Below are 25637 nucleotides of genomic sequence, written 5' to 3' on the forward strand. Positions count from 1 at the left end.
TTGTTTTTAAAATAATTTAATAAGTAAAATATCAATAAATACAACAAATATATCTTCCTTCATGATTGAGTGATATTGGTTTTTTTTTAATAAAACCCTCTGCTTTAAAAAAAAATATCCTTCTTACATACAGACATTAAAGAATAGCTAAAGTAAAATACAGAAAAATAACATCCAAAAATATTTTTTGACATGAATTATTTATAGATAAAAAAATTTGATACATTTTATCACAGACATTAGTTTTGTTGTTCATTACATTTATTTATCTGATCTCATGTTTAAATCATCTTGAGAACTGACACTTCTCATGACTGGAATGAATTAGAACTCCACCATCTGCATCATCATCACTTTGTTTTCTATAATATCCTTTAACCATTTTTCTCTAAATCGTGACTGTCCTGGTCTGAAATGTCAAGTTTATCATTATTATTTTTAGATATTCTAAAAATCAAGAAAATAAAAGGTCAATTTATTTTCAAGGATAAAAATCAACAAGTTGCAAATTGTATAAAGACCACATTTTAAAGTCTATTTTGTTAGTTTTATAACAGTTGAAAATGAATATATTTTCAAGGCAATGGATTCCCTTTTTTTTCAATCATTTCACATTTTATACAAAGAAGCATGACTTATCCTGATTGAGGTACTCTTAGGCTTTATTATAATATACACTTACTTGTGAACTAACTTGTGTGTCTCGTAAACATAGTATGTATCAACTGGGTAATGCTGAAAAAAGGAAGATAATTTTTAAATGAAAGCAAATAAATTCTCTCTTAAACAGTCAGGCAAGAAAATAAATAAAAAACATACAATAATCAATTTTTTATTTTATTCCAATTTTATTCCAATGTTATTATCATAATGCTAAAATCTTTTACACTGAATTCATTTTTTTTTTTAATTGTTTGCTGTTCGGAAAAGTAATATCAGGCCAAATTGGCTAAAATTCTGACAGACATACACTGAAATGGTGTTTGTTAATTTGCAATTACTGAATCTGATTTTTAATATGACAAAAACAATTATCTGTTTTTCAGAATTAAAAAAAAAGAGAATATATTTTTAATAGATAGTTGCATTTTTTTTGGTCAATTCATTAAATTATCTCCCTTTTAATAAAATTTCTATTTTGAAATTAAGATATGGATAGCTATTTTACCTTAGGTTTAATTTTTGATACTACAAATGAAAAATAAACTGAAGCTGTTGCTCTTGGTATTGGTTTTCTTCTTGTTGGTATGCTCCATCGTACTCTGAATCTGTATCTTGAATCAAAATCATATTCTTCTGCTCCCAGAAAGTCTATACAATATAACCAGCTGACATCATACTGCCATGTCTAAGAAATAAAAAAAAACAAGAATGCAATACATGTATATCAAAATGAAAGTTTAAATCTAGGTAAACTGCATTGTAGACTAATAATTAGTCAAATATCCTTCATTTTCATGATCTAATTACTGTAAATTCAGATATTATTGCGTGCATTTATTATTGCGATTTTTGAAGAATGGACAAAAATGCGAGATTAATTATTGCGATATCATAAAAATCTGCATACAGATATATGTTGCAGACATCAGAATGCGAGTTCTTATTTTTGCGATAGTCACCCAGTCGCATTAATAAAAACCTCGCAATAATTTCTGAATTTACAGTAACTTATAAATGTCTTGTTTAGGAATGGATAGATGGAGAAAAGTTAACTGCTTTTTTTTTTATAAATACAGTGATTCATGTACTTATCATCTATATTAATCAAACAAACATGAGGGAAATTTAAATAAGTAATAAACCTTCTGGAATTGAATATAAACCATACTATGGTCATACTGAACTCTCAATTAATTAAAAAAAAACTTAACTTTCACCTATTGAAGTATTTTTTATTAAGTGATCAAATACATTTTTGTCATTTTTGGTATCAGTATATATCAATCAAATTTTACTGGTCATACTCATACATTAGTGAACCTATTTTTCGTTCAATGTTAGACTAAGTTTCAAAGCAAAACGTTGGATTGGAAACCGATTCAAATCACAATTTCAATTAAAAATTTTTATTAAATAGAGGAAATAATTACACGCCAAACAGCTAACTTAAACATTTGTTTACATGTACCTTTATATATTCATGCATTTTTTCTTCTGCTTTTGAAACAGAATAATCTCCTATAGTGAGCCATTTAATATTTTCTACAACAAAATTTTCATCCCTCACAAATGTATTTTCTGGACTTGTTTCAGATTGCTGTATAATTGATTCAAATGTCTTTTCTCTTTCTGTAAGAGCTATTCCAGTTTCTAGTCGTTTAATAGCAGACTCTATTACATCATCAACCAACTTTTTTGCTTGATCAGCATATGCTTCCTCCGCAGACATGTTTTATGTGCTACAAAAAACAGATAGATATGAGTATATTATTCATCATTGTTTATTAAAAATTCTATTATGAATGCTATTAAAATGAAATGTCAATTAGAAACACCCTCTATGATAATAGATCTATGTCACCTGTTTTTCAATACTTGAATAAAGGCATAACAACTAGTAGTCATCACCTTGCAAAACTGATCTCAAATGTAACGTTTTAACATATATATTTAATACAGGGATCCAAATTAGCAGTAATTTTAACCCATTTGCCAATAGACCCAGATATACAGTCTTGGCTACTGAAAATTACTAGGTGGTAGCCCAGGTTGACTTCCAGAAAATATTTAGTATTTGCAGTACTGTTAACTAAAACTGTTAAGTTATACATGTACGCCAATATGTATATGATTATATGTGTAAACATGGTAAACAAAAGTGATGTAAAATAAGAAACATCAGTTAAATTAACCAAGCAGTAGGAGACAATTTTAATTTGTTCTTTTGGGTCGTTATTTCAACAGAAAAAAATCTGTGCTGGGTTTTCAAGGTTTATGAAGATTATACTGCAATTACCAATTCTTTGCTGAGTGCTCTAGACCAATTAAGACCAGGATGTAAACAACTACACCATAGTATATCCTTCAACAATTAGCAAAACCCATACTGTATAGTAAGCTATAAAAGGACATGGCATGAAAAAAGGTGAAACAATTTTATGCATTCAATATATATAAGATTGGTTCATATGCTCCTGAAGGAAGCATACATTGAAAAAGTGTTGATTTTTGACAACAGTGGGTACAACTATATGGTAAATAAACTGTTGACACAGAAACATGTATGTCTCAGACGTTTTGTAATTTTGATAGTATAATGCAAATGTTGAAATTGAAATGGCATTATTTAAACATGTAAACTATGCAAATCAATCAAAGTCAAATAATCTCTTTTGAAATGAGAAATGCCAATGCTTATAAAACTGAACATCTAAGTCTCACTAAAAGACTAAAAGCTGCAATGAACATGGCAGAAAACTTCTTTCTGGTTTTTTGTTTCTTTTCTTGATTTTTGGTTAAATATCATATAGGAGCATATATTATCATGATGGTACCGTTAAATAGACCTTATCGCTATTTGGAAATCTGCGCCACTTAAACTATTGATGTCATACAACAATCACTTTTCCATTGTGGCGTCAGATACTTTCTATTGTGATGTCAAAAATTTACGGGAACCTTTGTGATGTCCAGTAATGGTAGACAAATAGTGATAAGGTGTATTGTACCTAAGGAACATATGATTCCCTGCAAATTTATATATCTGATAAATGTCAAGTAACCTTCAGGGGCTCATTGGGTAGCACCTGACTCTTATTATGGTATTGTCTTTGTATGTGTCCTTTTAAAACTGAAAAATTTAACAGGTATTGTCTTTGTATATGTCCTTTTAAACTGAAAACCTTAACTGCAGAGCTTATGTTACTGGCATTAGATTAGAAGACTTGCATCTACAACACTGACCAGTGAATTTATTAGTCCAGTAAATCCATTTCTTAATGTAATATCAACAAAATGAAAGGACTTAATAAACTAACAAAATTACAAGACTTGAGGGTAAAAGCACAGACGAATTAACAGGTTGTGGATACTCATCAAATGGACAGTACCTTGAATGACCAAATAACACCGTTATTATCCAAATAACACTTGTAATGACCGAATAACACTTGACATTTTAATATTAGCACATATTGGTGACATTTAAGCATTGATTTTTAAATAATATTATATTATAAGTGTATTTTATAAATTAAAAATTCGTAAGGGTTCCGCGGAACCCAGTGTCTCGCCTACTATTGCTGTTAATCGCAGGCTCAACAAAAATGAGGAAAAAAATTAATAAAAATATTCCTCTCTATACTATCTTTTGATTGTAAGTAGCTTCTGTCCAAGTTTGGTAAAAATCCAGGATACTTTATGAATCTAATAAATGTTTTAAAAACTTAAACTGCAGACTGTATGTAATGCTAACTGGAAGAAAACTAAGTCCATTTATAAGTAAAATACTGAAAAAATGGAACAAAATTTTAACAAAATTTCCTTCTAGATATAAGCTTTTAATCATAAACAAGCTTCTGTCCAAGTTTGGTAGAAATCCAGGATAGTTTAAGAAAGTTGTTAAAATTTTAAAAACTTTAACCACAGAGTGAATGTAATGTTAACTGGCAGAAAAACTAAGTCCATTTATAAGTAAAATACGGAAAAAAAGGATTTTTTTTTTTACAAAATTTACTTCTGGATACTATCTTATGATCATAAACAAGCTTCTTTCCAAGTTTGGTACAAATCCAGGATAGTTTAAGAAAGTTATTAAAATTTTTAAAACTTTAACCACAGAGTGAATGTAATGTTTCCTGGCAGAAAAACTAAGTCCATTTATAAGTAAAATACGGAAAAAATGAATTTTTTTTTTACAAAATTTACTTCTGGATGCTATCTTATGATCATAAACAAGCTTCTTTCCAAGTTTGGTAGAAATCCAGGATAGTTTAAGAAAGTTATTAAAATTTCAAAAACTTTAACCACAGAGTGAATATTTGTGGACGCCGCCGACGGAATGTAGGATCGCTATGTCTCGCTTTTTCGACAAAAGTCGAAGGCTCGACAAAAATGATTTACAGAAAGCAGGTAAGTTCATAAAGATCATTAAAATATAGTGTGTACATCCAACATGGCGACCAAGGAAAACACAATGGGAAGAATAAAAGAATGATTGCATATGCATTCAAAGGGAAATGCTATGAAAATAAAGTATTAAATAATGTACTTTATATACAGAGTATTGTCCAATAATTGTTTTTCAGGAAGGTTTTGAAAAGTTGTCAGATGCGTCTCTTAAGTTCCTATGTAAGGAATGCTGCTTTTCAGACAACAAGTACGACATAGCCAAGGCTCTAGAAAGGAAAGTAATTTTATAAAGTATATTTTTAACATGATATTTATTAGAAGGTATATGAAATAAATAAAGAACAAATGTGAAATTGTACATATTTAATTTTAATGTAGACATTAATTTCACTAATTCGATTATATTTAACTTATTTCTTATTACATTTTCCTTGGCAATATATATTCAATTTACTTAATTTACTCAAAATTCAGAAATAAAAGTAAAGGAAAAAAATTTATATTCTTAGTATTGACGTTTAATTTTCTTTTATTGCTATGTTCATCCATTTTAATTTAATAAGGAAATATAATGAAACATTTTGTGCCAATTAGATAATTTAATTGTGATAATGCAAAGTTCCCAATAATCAAAATATTTAATTTCTTACAATTCTATTATACAATGTATTGTTAATTAGATTGTTGTTTACTGACACATGCCCATTACATAATTAATCATTAAATGATAATGAAATTATATTACCGTATGGACACTCTGCATTAAAAAGACTTGTGACTGTCTTGGTATACCAAGACTGCATTACCAAAACCAATAATAATAATTAAAAAAAAGAACACAAATAAATATTTACAACTATATACAATATATGTACTTCCTAACTATATCTTCTGTAAAAGTGTAATAAGCTTTATTGTTTCACAAAGAATTTTTATTTTCAAATAATATTATTTTTCTTCAGAAAATAAAAATAAAAAAAAAGATTATTTAAACTTATATGATGAGTTTTTTTCTGTTTAATAAAATACTTTTTTTTTGCAAAATTCTATTGAAAAAGAAAAAAATGTATGAATTTCTGGATTATTTTAGACATTCGATGAAAATGGTTCTAATGAATCCACTCTAGTCTTAACCATTCATTGAAAATGAGAGTCCGTCAGTATTTCTGTGTTCATTTTAGGTTTTGCGTTAAGGTACATTTATACTAGTAACATGTATATTTGGTATAGCTCTTTTACTTCCCATCTGGATAGCCTTTGGTAGTATCATATTGTTTTAATATCTATTAGTGAGTAACTAAGTGACACTGACCTACATTTTGCCATGAAGTTCAAGCACCATATTTATTTATGTACCATATACCACCTATCGGAACTAGACAGTGACATGATTGCTTTAATTTAGTAATGTAGTACAATTATGTCCATTTTTTATATTCAATCATGTATTCCACATTAAAGCCTACAATATTTAGAACGAAAGAACTTTATACTTCAGTATTTGTTTGTCTTGTAGCATGTGTGTCGATCAAAGAAACCAGAACTTAATCTAAAATAGAGAGATATTTATCAGTCTGGCTACTTCATAATTTGATGCTTAATTGTTGAAATCTAGGAGCTTCTGAGCTTCTCCATGGACCCTCTACCAAGGCAACCGTAATTTCGCCTCCCGTTCAAAAAATCCTAGCCTAGGACTATTGAAATGTAAAGTAACCCCTTATACCCTAGAATTTGGAATTCGGCATAGAAAATGTCAAACCCTGACACTTTAACTATAAAATATACATGCTCCAAGTCAGGAACCATTACATTAGTGCATTTCACAATTATTTTATGTTTTTTAGCAAAAAAAGGCAAGGACGTATATTAGAAGGATAGGAAAGTCCCTATACCGCCTTGATAGCATCCGAGAAATACCGCGTGCTACGAGAAATCACGAGATCTTGCAGAAAGCTTCAGCGGGAAGTGCCGCTTCGAGATTTCTACATCAATGGGCTATTCCAGAAATATTCTGTCCCCCCCCTATGGAAGACATAAGATGTAAAAAAAAAAATCCATGGAAATATTTTTCACCATTACCAAAATTTTCTGGAATTCCAGATTTTAAACGCAATATAAAACTTAAATATACTGGAATTTTTTTCATGATGCTGTCAATTTGTCTGGAAATTTTAGTGTAAAGATTAGAAGCAATACCTATGGAAGACATCGATTTTATTTCTTCTGTCTGGAATTTATCTGTTTTTTTTTCTAAATGTGCCAAAAAAACTGGAATTTTTTTCTTAGTAAGTAACATATACATATGTATGCAGCCGTAACCAAAAGAAGTGTGTTTAAAAGTTAAGCGCAAACAAATCCCTGACTAGAAGAATTGTTAGCCAATATGTTTACCAGTGTACATGAAGTCTTGTCATTGCAGACAAATACACCACTATCCCAATAGAATTTGGATCCAGCACATACGTTTTTTTAACCTCGCTGCATATATTTTCTATATATATATATCTGTCCCAAGTCTGAAGCCTGTAATTTAAGTGGTTTTGTCGCTTATTACTGTATTTCATATTTGTTTTTCATTTATTGTTTTGTATATCAATTTGGCCATTAGTTTTTCTCGTCTGTATTGTTTCACACTGGTCATTTTCAGGCCCATTCTAGCTTACTATGATGTGTGAGCCTAGGCTCCATGTTGAAGGCTGTACTTATAGGTTTCATATAACAAGTGAGAATTGAAATTATATCGCTTGATTTCAACTGGAGTTATTTAATTTCAATATAATAATAAATTAGCCTGTGGCGAGTTTATTATTAGTAATTAAATTAAATAACAAGAGTTGATATCAAGCGATATCCAATTTTCTCAAGTTGTTAAACCTATTTCTCTTATGGTCAACACTCTCAAAGTGTAAAATTAAAAATTTGTAGTTCTTCATTATTACATATTTTTAATGTTAATTAGGTAAAAATGTCTAAACAATGGGATTAAAAGCACAAACAGCAAGTTAATAGCTGGTAAGAATGCATATGGGAAAATTAATAGATAGATAATTGATTTGACCTCTATTGGATACATTTACAACTGTTGTTTTTATCACATCAAAAGATTCTGACATCTGATAAGTTTCATATACTTGTGATATAAATAGCAAGTTGAAAACTTGACCTTCATCTTAATTTCCAGATTTGATCATATATAATGAAGCTTGAAATAGTGACCATGGTGACCTTTTTAGCAGCTCATCCCTACCACTAAATAAATAGTAATTGAAATTGGATTTCCTGTTTGAAATGCTAATTATTGCTAAAGTTTACTTAAGAATGCAATAATCATTCCATAAATCTTCAAAGATGAACGCTTTGAAAAATACTGGTGTTTTAGATATGAAATGCTTTTGAAAGAATACTGAAAAATTTCAATATCTTCATGAAAAATTTCAATATCTTCATAAAAACTCAAACCACCCAGTTTTTAAAGAAAAAGAACAAAGTTGAAATAGATGTAATGTATCATTCATTACATATTATCATTCTCAAGCAGAAAAACTTCAAAAAGTATTCAGGAAATACTGGCATCTTTTTAAAACAGATTCTACAATAGGTGCCAGATCCCATAAAAACCTATCAATAGGATTCAAAAGAAATAGAACATTGGTGAATTAGTGAAATGAGCTATAAAATTATTTGTATGAACATCACAGTTCCTACAAAATATTTCACTCTGTGCAGAACTAATTAATGACCATCATCATGTAAACCACACAAGTAAACTGATATTCTTCAGACAAAATTCTTACCATGAAACACTTAATTCAACATTAAATTATACAGTATTTATAACAGCGATTTATATAATATTAAAATTACCCTAAGCGCTTTACAACATTTATCCAATCACATATATAAGTATAATTAACAATAAACCCTATGTTATAAAATCGTAAAACAAACAGATTTTAAAAATATTGCATATAAAACTATACTTTGAAATTTACTGATAAACAATAAAATTTATATAAAATGGGCATGGTAAAATTACCATAATAATAAATAAAAAAAGATATTAAATTTTTTTTTTAATCTTTAAACAGTAATAAAAAAGAAATAAATGAAAAACAAAAACAAAAGGGGTGGTCTCTGATGAAGGTTTCCCTTTAATTATAAATACAATTCCGGAAAAAAACAAAACATTGCTACATAGCACAGTATCCATGAAAGGCCAGAGATATGATTTGCACCAAAATGTGTGGATATTGGATCAAATTCTATGAAATTATCCCTAATCACAGAAAATGATACTTGGATGTTTAATTTGTACTCTTAATTTATCTTGTCAACTAAAAAATTGTGTCTTTTTGAATTAAAATGTTGCTTATTAGATTAGTGCTAGCTCTATAAGGCAGAGACCTACCGAATATCATGGTTCTCTATGGCTTCCTCCACCCAATAAAAACTGACCGCCACAAAATAGCACAATAGTGCTGAAGTGGCATCAACACCAATCATTCAATCAATATATCAATCATTCCATAATGCTTTGACAAAGTTATTTTGAAGTCTAAAAAACCACATTATTGATACCAGGCTTAAATTGTCAACACCAGACTAGGGTTTTATCTACAAAAGACTCAACAGTGATGCTCGAATCCAAAAGGTTTAATAAAAGGCCTAATAAATTATGAGGTTGAAGAGCATTGGGGACCCAAAATTCCAAAGAGATTTTTCCAAATACAGCTAAGGTAATCTATCCCTGTAATAAAAAATCCTTAGTTTTTTGAAAATTTCAAAGTTTTGTAAACAATATATGTTAGTGCAAACAAAACTTAGTCCATTATATCAGTGAAATATTGAAAAAAGAATAATAATCTCTGGATGCTGTCTTTGTATAGAAGAAGCGTCTGTCAGTTAAGCAAAATTCCATGAATATTTAACAAAGCTATTGACTTAAAATAAAAAAGAAATTAACCCAAAACAAAGGAGAAGGCCCAGTAAGACCCCTTGTTGGCCCCAAAATATAGCAGTTTTACAAAATTGTTAAAATGTAAACTTTCAGCTATTTACTGAAAAGCTAAGAATACTTCTGCTACATAAGTATGGGCTTTTTTTTGACAATACAATGCACATGTATCGGGTACTAGCATCGTTAAATCATGCAAAATTACTGCAATCTTCACAATTTTACAATTTGAGCTAATTTTTAGACGGTTTCCGTCTAAAATGGAAGTGGCCGCATTTGTGTTCAGTCTCAAAATTTAGATGTATGTTGTATTTGATGATAATACATAACATATATAAAGGGTTGAGAATGAACACGAATGCGGCCACTTTCATTTTCGACAAAAACATCTGAAAAGTGACATTTTATGGCATATTTGATAGATTTTTCATATATATAAGCTTGAATTTTGCCGTCTTTAATGACTTAACCAGTTGAAATCTTTCACATCAACTAATTGAATCGACTGAAGAAGACACTTATGTGTTTAAAAAGTGCCCAAAATCTTTCATCAGATGTACCTGAAATTTGAGGCCAAAATTGGCCCTTACCGGACCTACTCCTTTAAATGTTGATGACACTAGAGAGAAGGATTGCTATGTCTAGCTTGGGGAACTCTAGTTGCAGGCTTGACAAATAGTAAATTGTAAAACAGGATGACTTAAGAATGTCAGTTTTTTTGTGTAATGAATTTTTATAAACTTTTTAGATTTCAAAACTCATGTCAAATTTTAGACATCATTGTTAAGAGAATACATTTTCAGATTATTCAATTGGTAGGAGAACATTGCATTCAATATCATTTAAAGTTTCATTCCAGTACACAATAAAAATATTTTTGAAAATAGGTTAATTCTTCAAACATCAGTCATTTCTTATTATATTTATTTTTCTTATCTTAGTAAATTATATGCTTAATTTCATATGAAAATAAAAAACTAAACACAAATAATCAATTTATAAAAGTTCTCATTGCCTTGCATTAATTTAAAAAAAAGGGGGGGGGGGGGGGGGGATCTTCTGTGTGTAAATTCAAAAGTCAGTAGACAGTTTGCCACTGATTCTGATAACAATCTAAATGAATCTATTTATGTGTAACAGTATTTTGCAATCCATAGTAGAGTCATAGTACACAGCTGGTCATTTCTCAATCTGGTCAGTCTTCTACAATATTGTGGTAATTAGACAATTTCCTGCTGTGAAGACAAACAAGTGTGTTTGAATAAAGGATGTATCAATTAGCTGTTTATATAGATTGGTAAATGTTCTGGCTATTTAGCTTGAAGTAACCCAAAATCACATTTGTTTATAATGATATAGGACAAACCCTAAATTTCATTCTAAAATTTAGGAGATATCGAATTGCACAATTTATTGGTGTTAATTAATGGTGAAAAATACAGATTAAATTCTAAATATATAATTAGGTTGAAATTATCATCTACTTGACCATCATAAGTCTGAAACTAATCAGATGTCAGTATTTATTTTTGATGTGTTTAAAAAGGTCATTAAGGCATCAAATATTTGTCAAAACAAATTTTCTTTGTTTTTATCTTCCCATGTGATATAATTTTCCACTGAGTGATGCTAATCATAGATGCTATTAATCCAATCATTTTGAAATTTGCACCTGATTAACATTCAACAGTTAACAATTCAAGATAAAAATCGTAGGTTGCGCATCTGTAAATAAAGACAATGTAATTTCCCATAGGAACCCCCTTTACAGCTCAAACTGTGCCACTTTCACTATGAAGTTTTGTAACAAAAATTAAATCCTAGAATGGAAAGTTGTTGATAAGCACAACTATTTTATTCAAAAGTCTAACCATAGGGATCTGCGGCATATTTTCAACATTAACATGCCCAGAACTTCTAAGAGTTTGAACATTTACTAATAAAATTCTGTACTGCTCCCCCCTTTCCCTTCATTTTGGGTCTTCCTCAGAATTCAAGTTGGCCGCTACCTATAAATATCTACCTATTCTGGTAACATTCCCAAGTTATGTCTCTATGTCAGAGATAAAACATATCTAGATCATATCTGGGAACAAGTACATATACAAAACAAAATATCTATGAATATGATATACAAATGTATACCCCAAAAGAGGCATAGTCTGTGAAACAGCTGTATTTACAAAGTGCAACCTACAAAATGAAATTCCACAGTATCAATATCATTTATCCTGCTCTCTAAACTACTATCGCTGTATCAGACTGTTGTCCCCCTCCCCAGAAATGTACATATACATAGGGAATTAATCAGAACTCTTGTGTTTTAAACCTGGAAATTATTGGTCACAAAATATTTCTGTTCTGGAAAATCTTAATGACTACCAGTAAAAATTGTAAGGAAATTATTCGTCCCTTTAGAAAATACATGGAATTTCATGTGCACTAACAGACAAAAAGTTTGGAATTTTTTGGTCCAGACAGAAAATTTGTTTGGAATTTTAGAAAAAATCAAGAATAAAAAATCTGGAATTCCAATGTCTTCCATAGGGGGGGGACAGACTATTTCTGGAATAGCCCAATTTGTAAGTATAAAAACATTATATGAATAATTAAAAACTGATTAAGTAGAAGTTATTTTATGGTATTTAATGATATTTTCCTACAAAAACATCATAAGACACTTATAAACATCATGATAAGTGATCAACAGTTTGGATGCCAGATGCTGCCCATGATGCTGGGTCCGAGTTGCATGACCCTGTCATGTTGCATTGAAATCATTAAATTTTATTGCATTTACTTCTACAAAAGTATTTGATTACAAGTTTTAGATACCATTTACGTTTGCATATGAAAACAGAGTGTCTTTTGTTGTGTATTTCACGTGTAATATAACATATAAAACAGCCCTTTTCGGTAAACAAAATGGCGACTTACATGGAGAATGGCCTTGTATTTTTGCAGCTAAATTTTCGTTTTTGGTGTAAAAGACGCTCTAAATTAAACGAGTTCTTTTCCTTTTATATTTTTACGTTTGCATAGCAAGTTCCAACTTCTTTTGTTGAGAGGTTAGTCAAATATTGAAGTTATTTCTCCCCCTCCATTTTTTTGGTCAAAATGTTTACCAATCAGAGCAGAGATTCTATTTTGCAGCTATATTGTTGAATATATGCTACACAATCACATGTTGCATTATTTTTTTCCATTTCTTAGACATTTTTACACTTGCATATAAAATTTAAGCTTCCTATGTTGAGAATTTGATTAGATATTGAGCTTCAAAATGAACTAATTTTTAACAGCTCTATTTTGTTTCATTATATCTACCTATCAGAGCAGAGCTGCTAGTTTGCAGGTATATGGTTAATGCACGTTGCAGAAAAATGCATTAAAGTATTTTTTTTCCCATTCAATAGATATATTTACACTTGCAGAGAAAAAATTAGCTTCCTATATTGGAGAGTTAATTAGATATTGAACCTTTCTTTGCTTAAATTAATTTTCATTTTTTCTTTCTCAAAATGACTGTGAACCAAGGCAATGCAGTTAATTTGCAGCTCAAGAGTCAATATCGGAAGAGTAAACAAAAATTACTTTAAAGGTCTTCTGTTCCTTACATGTTTTTGAGCATGCTGAGCAAAATTAAGCCTCCTATATGGCAGAAAAGCATACATATTTTATGATTTGTCTTATACTTCTGTCTCAGTTGTCAGGGGCGTATCCAGCCATTTTAAAAAAGGGTGGGGTTCCAACTATATGTTCCCCATTCAAATATATTGATCGTCCAAAAAAAGGGGATTCCAACCCCCGGAACCCCCTGTCTAGATCCGCCACTGTTCTGTCTCAGTTGTCTACGCAAAGCAATTTTTTAGTATTAAACAAATGTCAATGGAATCAGAATTTTCTATAGTTTATAATGTAATTTTAATATAATAAAAAGCTGTCTTCTAAAAAAAATTAGGGGGAAATTTCACAGTCTCAACATGAAAAACCTGAAATCGGGTCATGTGCATAGCCACGAATTGAAGGCATGATTCATGCAAATTTCAGATACTCAATACAAAGTCTGGTTTCATGGCTCTGGTATTAGAGCAACAAACAAGACGAGGATAATATTCTAAAATCATTTTGATAAATCAATTTCAACATGTATTAATTGAAAGCTAACTAAACCATTCTTGCTATCAAATTTATTCAAAACAAGATTGAAATGATACATTTTAATTGATTATGTAAATTAAGTTGGATTTTTTTCCATGGTAATTTTTAATCATGAAATTAAACCCTTTGTATTTTATGTACTCCTCAATGTTTCCATTTGTTTTTTACAGGTTCTCAGGTGTTTTCATTGACCAATTTTACTAAACTGATTGCCTTGCCATTGACTAAGAAGTATTAAATATTCAGGTATGGTTTTATATAATCTTTTTAAATATATGCTAAAGCCAAGATTATTTATCAAATAGATATAGGAAGATGTTGTATGAGTGCCAATGAGACAACTCTCCATCCAAGTAACAATTTATAAAAGTAAACCATTATAGGTCAAGGTACGGCCTTCAACACGGAGCCTTGGCTCACACCGAACAGCAAGCTTTATTATAAAGGGCCCCAAAAGTTACTAGTGTAAAACCATTCAAACGGGAAAACCAACAGTCTAATCTATAAAACATACTTAATTAATAAAAGTTACAGTGGTCATTAGGGATTGAAAAAATTATGTTTGTATAAAACATTGTGAAGTGAAATGTACATGTTTAAGCACATGATGTTCAAGTTGAACAACCAAATATAAATAGTAATATTATTAATTAATAATTTATGATGAATTTACCAAATTGAAAATCCCTGATATATCAAAAGTGTAAAAAAAAAATCATGATAAGAAACAATTATCAGTGCGGTCGGGGTTGCATAATAGGTTTTAGCATGCAGCTTCTCTGAAGTGTCAAGGTCAACATACAATGTAATAAAGTGATAATTACAGGAGCTGGAAATATCAATGTTTAAAACAACATCTACAGACTTAACATTCATATGCAATACTCAGACACTTCAGAAGCAGGTGATCACAATATCAGTTCAACTTCAATTCCAAAGTATCAATGTACATTTTTTTGTACCAGCACTTGCTAAAATCATTTTGAAACAAGCATTTGGCATACATGTCAAAGTTAACACACTGTGTGACACACTGAATTTGTTATAAAATATGATTTGATATGAAATATTATTTCAGGTTCACATGTACATGTTTTGGTCATTGTTAGTGGTAACTAATTGTTTGCTTTAATCAAATGATTAAAGTAAAATTATCAATAAATCTTAACATTCATTGTCATGTTAAAATGTCATGCTTGCAAAAATTATAATTTAAATAATACAAATAGTTTTTATATGCCCGTATTAATTTTTGGTATAACGTTGTCCGTTGTCAACATGTCGGACATTGACTCAAAAAACGCTTTAACCAATTTAGATTACACTTTGGTGAATTGTTTATATCTATTGACGTGAGCTCCCTTTTGTTTTTTATAAATTTTAGATTCGACGTTTCCGAGTTGTGGTGGTTTTATTCATTAAAAAAAAGGGGTTTTCCAGCTGTTTATTAATTTCTGTCTTCATTATTTTATAGAATGCCTAAAAGGAAGAAAAGGCAGAATGTGCCATATCACAGGAAAAGACGTGGAACTGGCAAATTAAAATTAGACAAAGGGCAAACTGAAATACATGCAATTTCGCCAGACCTTGCACATGATGAAGATCTTTTGCCATCTGAAACAGAAGAGCTTATATGCACCAGTGTGGATTCAGTCTCTTTGGATCATTCATATTTGTCTGATAACCAGACAGTGGCAGAACTTTGTTTAGATGAAGAAATTGATGTGGTTATTGATCAACATATTGAACTTGAATGCCAAGAAGAGTGTGTAATACATGTAGTTTCAGAAGACCCTTACGAGGCATTGAAAAAGACTGTTTGTACTAGTCTAACTTCTCCGTATGTGTATAATTCTGCTGCCAGTGACAACTTGCAAATTATAGAACATTATCCGTCATCGAAAAGTGTGTATGTTAAATTAAATATCATAATCAACAGAGATTTTTCAGCTAAGGTATATGTTCACGGCATCGAACTAAGTAGAGAACATGACATCTGGTTAGGATTGCCACGTGTGTATGACAACATAACAAGCATTGAGAGACTATTATCTAAATTAAGGAGTTATACTGTTTGTAGTGGAAACCACGAGCAAGAGTTTCTAGATATTACTCCAGTTGGGAGCACCATAGAGCATGCAACAGATGCACAGAGTTGTCGAGGTTTTAAAGAACAAGATTTTGGTGCAGTTAAAGGGACTGTTAATTACTCTTCAACAGTTCGCAATGTCAGTTGTTTGTTACTAGTGCAAGGAAACAGATGCTCACCATGTACTCGTCTACGACGCATTCTTATAAGCAGAAAACACAGACTTGAAGAAAAAAAAAGGTTTTCTGATGGCAGCACTCCAAATTACATTTCAAGGAACTATAAGCATTGCAACATGTCACGAGATGAGCTCATTGGTAAAATTTCACAGCAGAGAAATGTCATCACCAGTTTGCAAAACCAGATTGCCCAAACTCAAAGACAGTTCCAACGGGATTTATCAGGAAGTGGTGTGACTCTAAGTGCATGTCAGTCCATTGAGATGAGAGATGCTATGGCTTTATGTTCAACCGAAATGGAGAAAGCCTTCCCAGATTCCAATTGCTTTCAAAGACTTTTTTGGAGTGAACAATTTAAAAGTGTTAACGTGAAATCAGCTAAAGGAATGAGATGGCATCCCATGATAATTAGATGGTGCTTGTATCTTCGACAGAAGTCCAGTGCTGCATATGATGCTTTGAGAGACTCTGAGTTTATCACTTTACCAAGTGCCAGGACTTTGTTTGATTACTCTCACTACACTAAATGTGGTAAGTCAGTTACACATATATTTATTAGACATGTACAGATATGTTGGGGGTTCTGCCTCTACAATGTATAGGGTCAATCGAACAGATAATAAATGGAACAAAAAGTCAAATTAAGAATTTAGTCCTAAAATATATAAAAAAATAGCTATAGATAATAATGCATCCCCTTAAAAATGAAAAGAAATGGTTATTATATACATGTATCATGATTATGATAATGAGTTATAAATTGCTTTATTGAATACATGTATACAAGCCATTACAGGTAACGTTATGGCCTTCATCAATGAGAAAAACCCAAACAATATAGTCATGATACATGTACATGTAGTTGGCTTGAAATTAAAGGCCCAAATATTAAGACTGAAGAAAGTTAACAGCCTACATTTTGTTTTTGTACTTTATCATTCTTTTAACCAAAGATATAAGACAGGAACACGTATGACCAAAGACAACAATTGAACTAGAATGTAGTCTCCTAACGTGTGACAGGCACATGCACAATGTGATGGGGTTAAACATGTTTGTGAGCCCCCTAAACAGCACAAAATACATTATAGTCATTATAGGTCATTCAATGTCAAAATGTTTATACATTTGAATTTCAGTTAACACATACATGTACATTTTTGTACAAGTTCTAAGACTTCATTTAAAAGACACCCTTATAATTAGGCTAGGTTAAATTGTATGTATTTTTGTTGGGTTATTTTTATTTGAGCAAAACCTGATTGAATTTAATTGCAATTTCACCTACAGAAATAAATCAATTCACTTATTTTTGACATTATATATATATCATGATTATCCTATAGCGTTTTTATGAATGCCGTTAGAAATGAAATTAAATACTGGTGAGTTGTGGCGCATTGTATGAATATTTGTCTGTTGTTGAAGGATTTGTATTGTTTTTTTTGTCAATCTATTTGTTAGGTTGCTGTCTTGTTTTGATATTTACCATTTTTACCTCTCTTGCAGTCTGTGCCAAAAACTTCAACATCTACTAGTCTGGAAACTAAGTATCAAAACTTGTCAATTTATGACTATACAAAATTTTGAAAAATTTCACTAGTCCAAATCAATATTTACCAGTCTGGGGCATCGACTAGTGGCTAACGGTGCAGACTGCTCTTGATACGTTAAAATGTAGGTCACATGTACTTTTCCTTTTATTACTAAAGACTGTTTATAATGTAGGTTTACTGAAAGATTTTTTTTTCTTCAGGTAATGGTTATCAACCAGATGTTTTAAATATATTGAAATCTGAGGCAGAAAAGAAGGGCATGTATAACAATGATGAGCCATGGCGAAAGTACGTTGGAATACTATTTGATGAAATTCAGGTTAAATCAGAATTGGTATATGACAAATACAGTGGTGAATTAATAGGATACTGTAATTTAGACAAAGTTGGTAACCAGATGATGGAACTTGATAAGAGTATTAAAGGAACTGAACACTCAGACATAGCCAAGTACATGCTTGTTGTAATGGTGAGGGGTGTAACTTGCGACCTACGGTTCCCATTGGCCGGTTTTCCGACAACTAGCATAACAGCAGATTTTTTGTACCCCATTATTTGGAAGGCAGTACGCATTCTAGAGACCAGCCTTGTTGACCTAAGGGTTTTATTCATTACTTGCGACGGTGCGTCATCAAACAGGAGATTTTTTAAACTTCACGGAGAGGACAATGACTTTGTACACTATGCAGATAACCCATACTCATCTGACAACAGAGTTATATATTTTATTTCGGACGTACCCCATCTTATTAAAACCACACGCAACTGTTTTTGCAATTCATTCTCTCATAAAAATACTCGAAAAATGTGGAAAGACGGTAAAGACATTTCTTGGCTTCATTTGCTTAATTTATTCGAACAGCATTGCGAACTGTCATTATACAGCCCATGTCCCAAATTAACAAGAAAACATATCGACATGTCAACATTTGGGTGCATGAAGGTGAATTTTGCTGCACAGGTCTTGAGTTCAACTGTAGCTAATGCATTGGAAATGATACATGTATATGGAGACAATGTCACAGAGACAGTGAACTTTATAAGGGTTATGAACCGGTTTTTTGACTGTTTGAATGTGCGAAGCCTGTACGAAGGTCGTAACAAACGAAATCCGGATTTGAATCCCTACAATTCTTCAAATGATGAAAGACTGAGGTGGTTAAAAGAGGATTTCCTGAATTACTTCAGTGAATGGGAGCAAGCCGTCATGAATCGTGTAGGAAATTTCACTTTGAAAGACCGGAAGGGGATGCTGCTTAGTCATCAGACTATTACTGGACTGAAAATAAGTGTGCATTCGATTGTTGCAAGTGTGAAATTTTTATTAAACAGTGGTGCTAAGTTTGTTCTCACTCACTCTTTTAATCAGGATCCTCTTGAACAGGAGTTTGGACATTACCGTCATAGAGTTGGTGACAACAGTAACCCAACAGTGTATGAGGTTCGACACATGATGAACCAAATGCGTGCAGTAGGAGCAGTTGCTTTAGCTCCGAAGAGAGGGAATATCCACCGAGAGAATGACGAAAACCGTTTTGTAATTGACGATTCAAAGTTACCCAAGAGATAAGCTTTAGTTGTACATTAGTAACATTTGTCATGATTGCAATTCTTTTCAAACTTCAAAAAGTTATGAATAGTTTTAATTTCAAAGTTAGACACTTTAATAAAATAAATCTTATCTTATCTTGTATAGTGTACATATTGTATAAAGTTCTACTTCTGGACACAATTTTTATAAAACATGTTTTTCATAGAAATAATTTTTTTATAGTAAAATTGGTTGTAAAAAACAAATTGATTCGTATTAAAATGGAAATATTTATTAAGTCATTTCAACAGCTATTTTTAGGATTATTTTTAGCAGCTAATCAAAATGAAAAAATGTTCACACAAAAAATGTAATTAGTACTAGCGAGGATAATAATAATATGATTTTATTTGTACATATACTTTGGACATATATCTATTAAATATGTCTTGATTTACTAATTTTGTGTGTGTATATATGTAATATATGTTGCGTGTTTGAGATAAATAGATTTAAATCTAAATTGCTTTATTTTGAGTTTCAATTTCTGCCTTTTATGTGACAAAAATGACAAGTTTCTAGTATATATTTCTGACACATGTACATGCAGGACTCTGGAGGATGAATATGAACAATATAAATCATATTTTTCACAAAACAGTCTTAAACCTGCTACAAGTAAAAACAGGAGATGTGATGTAATTGCCAAGAATACAACTCTTAATTTACCGGACTAAATGATGTAAATGTACACAACTGAATTCGAAGGTTACTGTATAGCTGTCAACAATGAGCAAAACCAATACTGTATATAGGTTACTGTAAAAGACCAAACTTGCCAAACAATTAACAAAATCAAATTTGACCAACTGTTCTCAACAACAACAACTAAAGCAATATCTATACTCATTCTATACAGAATACACAAGTAACTTGTTTACCAATGATGAAACACCTTATAGCTCAATTCAACAATTGATAGTCATGGTCTTAGCTGTATATAAAAAAAACCACATAAATACTTTAATTCTTTTAATATAAATAATCAGGTAGATATGAGCACAAAATCAACAATTCAAGGATACACAGTTTATAGCAGCACTGAAATGTACTTTGAGAAGATTCTTTAAATAACAAGAACATCAATACACTGAAATATAATGATCAGGGGAGACGACTTTAAATAAAAATCCAGAAAATTCCCTGATACATGTAAAAGCACTACAGTCTACAGTTTACAGTTTATTTTTAACTACTGCTAATTAGTTTTTGGTTATGTCTTTCAAGGCCTGTCTCAAACTTGAGGATGACTTTTTGGTAGACTTGGATGATATGCTTGTCTTATTACGCTCAAGTCGGGTAACAGCAAAACCACGTATCCTTAGAAATAAACGGATAATGTCTTCTGTTACAGCTGAAACAATTGAACCCTCTTCATTTGCCATTAGAATGTTACAATAGTATTTGATCATGAAACCTTCCATAATATTTTCCATCAAGGGTTCAGTTAAGAGTGAATTTGCACTTAAGACTGAGCTAGTAGACTTGCGTACAATAAGTTCCATCTCACGTACTAGCAGAAACAAAGTGTCACATGGCTTTTGGAGACCACCACGATCTTGTATATTGTACCATTTGCTATATTGGGTAACAAAATTTTGACTGTCTGATGTCATGGTAAAGTTTGAAATTACACCAAGTTTATGTGCACTATACCTAGAAAATCTTTTACACAGCGAATACACAATATATCCTGCTATATAGAAGAGAATAGACTGATCATTACTACTAAGGTGTGATTGCTCTTTTTCTGACTTGTCTTTTTGCACCTTGGTCATCTGAGCCATAATTTCACCAATAATGTCTTCAAAAATCAATTGCAAAAATATTGAAAGTACATTCTCTGAACATGTTGGAAAATGGTCTAAAAACTTCTGTCTTAAGGACACATCCGAACGAACCTTATGAAGTTTTCGAAAAATGTTTTCTCTATCATTGCTTTGTGTCAGTTTAGAGTTTGACTCTTCAAAAATGGTGTAAATAACCTGATGTAAACATTCCTTAGCAGAGGTATTGTTTTCTAGTTGATGACATAAATCTTTAATCTCGTGTGGATTAACAACAAATGGGTCATTTGCAATATAACATAGTGATGTTGGCAGTGCTGTATAAAAAGTTTTACTAAAAGTATCTTTTGACACCTGTGAAGATTCACAACTAGTAGATGTTGATGATTGTGTTGCTGAAACACCTTTTGTAACACGAAAGTCACTGGCCCGAATTTGTTGACCATGCTGTTTTGAGGTATGCCCTCTAAAGCCTGAGATGGTTTTCAGTGGCTTGTCACATACTGGACATTGATACAAAATGTCTGACACCTTTGCCGTTGGGTTGGCAGTTTTTTTTCTTTTTAGGACTAGGCACAGCGAAATCTATACTACTGTCACTATCACTTGGGTCATATTCTGTATATTCCCCTAGCAATAGTTCTAGATCAAGATCAGTGTCCCAAGATAAGAAATCTGACATGTTAATAGAGTTCAAATCGAAAAGTAAATAGCAGATATTGCAACTCGTTCTTTTTATGACATACTCGTGTATATTTCTCAAATCAGCTTTGGTCATTTTGAAAGTAGACAATGACTCGTTTAGTGTAGTTTGGGTCATAGCTTTTCTAAATTGAATAGTACAAAGGAAACCACACAAGCTCATTAAATAAACAACTTACAATCGGTTAAAAAGTAGAAAGGATACCGCACAAGCTCATTAAATGAACAACATACAATCAGGACTACTTTATTCTTTATTATAATTAATTATAAATCATCACAGGAATTAGGAATGCAAAGTTAAATGCTCAACTAAATAAGGGTTAATCAAATCAATCATTGTTTCTAGAAGACATTTACTATTCAATAATAAAAATGTTAAAACGTTGAAATTTATACGATTTTAACGGCCCTGTAAGACATATTTGATAGAAAATATTTTTTTTATATTTGTTTCTTTTGTTTTTGAACATCGAAGATAATTAACAAAAGTTAAAAACAAAACAGAGAATTTCTGTCATGACGATCGAGACTGTAGGAGTTCTAGTTGTTTACATTATCGTAACTAGCCGGAAATATTTATTTGAAGCGTGCATAATTGTAGTAGTGAGTAAATCCAAATCTCACGATTTGCGATATTTTAACGAGATACCGCGAGACACGAATCCTTGTTAGTTATACGTCCTTGAAAAAGGTCAAAAAAATTTTATTCTACGCCCCTCTTTCAAATATCCTAGAAACGCCCCTGTATCCCGCTAAGATACCCGGTGATGGTAATTCTTTTTAAAGGGCAGTTTCATGCGCGTTAATACACTTATAACATAATATTATTTAATAATCAATGTTTAAATGTCACCAATATGTGCTAATATTAAAATTTCAAGTGTTATTCAGTCATTACAAGTGTTATTTGGTCATTCGTGTTACCCTCAAATGGACAATATAGCTCCTCGAATGTGTATCTATTCCTCTAGTTTTTGTTTATCATGCACATTTACTCTTAAAATGAGACATATTTGGGATAAATTGAGCAAATTTTCATAAAGATTTATACTCCTGGATTCACAGAAAACCTACTTCAAAGTACTTTATAAAACCTACGAAAAATTGACCATTTTCAAGGCTATTAACTTTTTTAAAACCGTAAATAAAAAATGTTCATTGGAAAACAAATTGTTTGGGTGTATTCATAAATACGACTGTCACATTTAAATGTACGCTACCTGGAATTTAACAGTGTTCAAACTAAAAGGTTTAACAATTATTGACTTTTTTCTGTATTCTGTATTTTTTCACAAAATAGTGTCCTCCATATTGTTTACGTTTCCATGTAAAATCTAAAAATATAGACCAATTATTTTGAAGCTTCCAAAATTAGAAGTTGCAACTTCCGTCGAATTATTAAGACGTCTATTTATTGGATTATTTTACCGGAAGTAATTCAGATAACAAGTATGGCGGGTGATGAAGTGAAAATTGAAACTTCAGAAAAGCAAACCCCACCTTGCAACTATAACCTCCCAAAGCTGAGAGAAAGAGTGAAGCAGTATATAGACAAAGTACTTTTGAACATTTGCATACGTTATAATCTTTATATACATCATAAGCAGTGATTTACCATATAAATGTTACGGTTCATCGCATCAATTAGTCCAAATAATTATGACGTCTTGAAAGGCTATTATATTTTTTGCTTTGACGACTTACAGCGACGTCACAACGCTGAAGCCATTTTTTTTGGTTGGATTTTGAGAGAGAATTTTGTTCTCAACTTTGAGACCCAATTTAACCATAAAATATTCATTGAAGGCTAGAATTTTTGCATATATACAAATTCTGAATCCGGGTCCGTATGCCACCTTTCACCTTCGCTCCCATTCACGTTCGCCCCTTTTTACGTTTGCACCCTACATGTTCACACCAATCGTTTTTTGGTTAGTGTATTGCTATAAATATTTTTTTTTGTTCATTGTTTCAAAATGAAGTGACTTTCTAAAAACGATTTTTGTGTTGAATAACTTTTTAATCGTGTTTTGGTTATTGTATTGCTATAAATAAGGTTTTTTTCATTGTTTCAAAATAAAGTGATGTTTTTTGTGTTGAATATTTTTTAATTGTGTTTTGGTAAGTGTATTGCTATATTTTTTGTCATTGTTTCAAAATAAAGTGACTTTCTAAAAAGGTGGTTTTTTGTGTTGAATATTTTTTTAAAGTTAAGATACTAAACCGCTATTAAACTCAACAACAATAACATTTTGAATCTTCATTGTTTTTACTCATAAGGTTTTTTGTGTTGAATATTTTTTTAAAGTTAAGATACTAAACCGCTATTAAACTCAACAACAATAACATTTTGAATCTTCATTGTTTTTGTCGAGCCTTCGACTTCAGTCGAAAAAGCGAGACATAGCGATCCTACATTCCGTTGGCGTCGGCATCCACAAATATTCACTCTGTGGTTAAAGTTTTTGAAATTTTAATAACTTTCTTAAACTATCCTGGATTTCTACCAAATTTGGACAGAAGCTTGTTTATGATCATAAGATAGTATCCAGAAGTAAATTTTGTAAAAATAAAATTCCATTTTTTCCGTATTTTACTTATAAATGGACTTAGTTTTTATGCTGGGAAATATTACATTCACTCTGTGGTTAAAGTTTTTTAAATTTTAATAACTTTCTTATACTATTTTGGATTTGTACCAAACTTGGACAGAAGCTTGTTTATGATAAAAAGCTAGTATCTAGAAGGAAATTTTGTAAAAAAAATAAATCCATTTTTTTGTATTTTTCTGTTAAATGGACTTAGATTTTCTGCCAGGAAACAACATATTCACTCTGTCATGTCTGTGGTTAAAGTTTTTAAAATTTTAATAACTTTCTTATACTATTTTGGATTTGTACCAAACTTGGACATAAGCTTGTTTATGATCAAATGCTAGTATCTAGAAGGAAGTTTTGTTTTCTTCCAGTTAACATTACATTCAGTCTGCAGTTAAAGTTTTTAAACATTTATTAGATTCATAAACTATCCTGGATTTTTACCAAACTTGGACAGAAGCTTCTTACAATCAAAAGATATTACCAAGAGGAATATTTTTATTTATTTACTTCCTCATTTTTGTTGAGCCTGCGATTAACAGAAAAAGTAGGCGAGACACTGGGTTCCGCGGAACCCTTACATATTTTTACTCATACCAATCTAAATACATGCTAACTACATGCCGAATTTACATCAAAGCTGGTTAAAACAACAATCACGATTTTCAAAAACATAACAAAAACACCAAGTTAAGTTGTGTAAACACCATATTAACAGTAATCATACATAATTAACATATAATAATTAATCATCAAATCATGCAATTTAAAACAATATTTCATTTAAAAATTCCTGAATTTTTATTTATGAAAATAAAAATGTTTCGATATAAACATCTACAAAACATCTAAAAATTCATCAGGTTATTGAATTAAAAAATTTTTTTATTTTAAAACTTTTTTTCTTTGTTTGCGTTGCTTTGATATTGTTTAATTTTTTAGTAA

General features: G+C 30.8%; 2 protein-coding genes across 2 annotated transcripts in view; one reads left to right on the forward strand and one right to left on the reverse strand.

The window, feature by feature from the left end:
* Positions 1-23444, reverse strand: LOC127738014 (A-kinase anchor protein 14-like). Its single transcript, XM_052249023.1, has 5 exons — positions 23316-23444; positions 2132-2402; positions 1169-1348; positions 683-735; positions 1-409 (listed from the first exon to the last, which is right to left on the reverse strand). Exons 2-5 carry the CDS (start codon positions 2390-2392, stop codon positions 325-327), a joined length of 579 nt encoding a protein of 192 aa, XP_052104983.1. The 5' UTR covers positions 2393-2402; positions 23316-23444; the 3' UTR covers positions 1-324.
* Positions 23445-23538: 94 nt separating this feature from the next.
* LOC127738006 (cell division cycle protein 16 homolog) overlaps positions 23539-25637 on the forward strand; it is a 34471-nt gene continuing 32372 nt past the window's right edge. Inside the window, exon 1 of the mRNA XM_052249014.1 lies at positions 23539-23651. Coding sequence (XP_052104974.1) covers positions 23547-23651 — 105 coding nt within the window. The 5' untranslated portion in view covers positions 23539-23546. The remainder of the gene's footprint in view (positions 23652-25637) is intronic.

This window comes from Mytilus californianus, unplaced genomic scaffold (assembly GCF_021869535.1).
Source record: "Mytilus californianus isolate M0D057914Y unplaced genomic scaffold, xbMytCali1.0.p SCAF_4, whole genome shotgun sequence".
Taxonomy (NCBI): domain Eukaryota; kingdom Metazoa; phylum Mollusca; class Bivalvia; order Mytilida; family Mytilidae; genus Mytilus; species Mytilus californianus.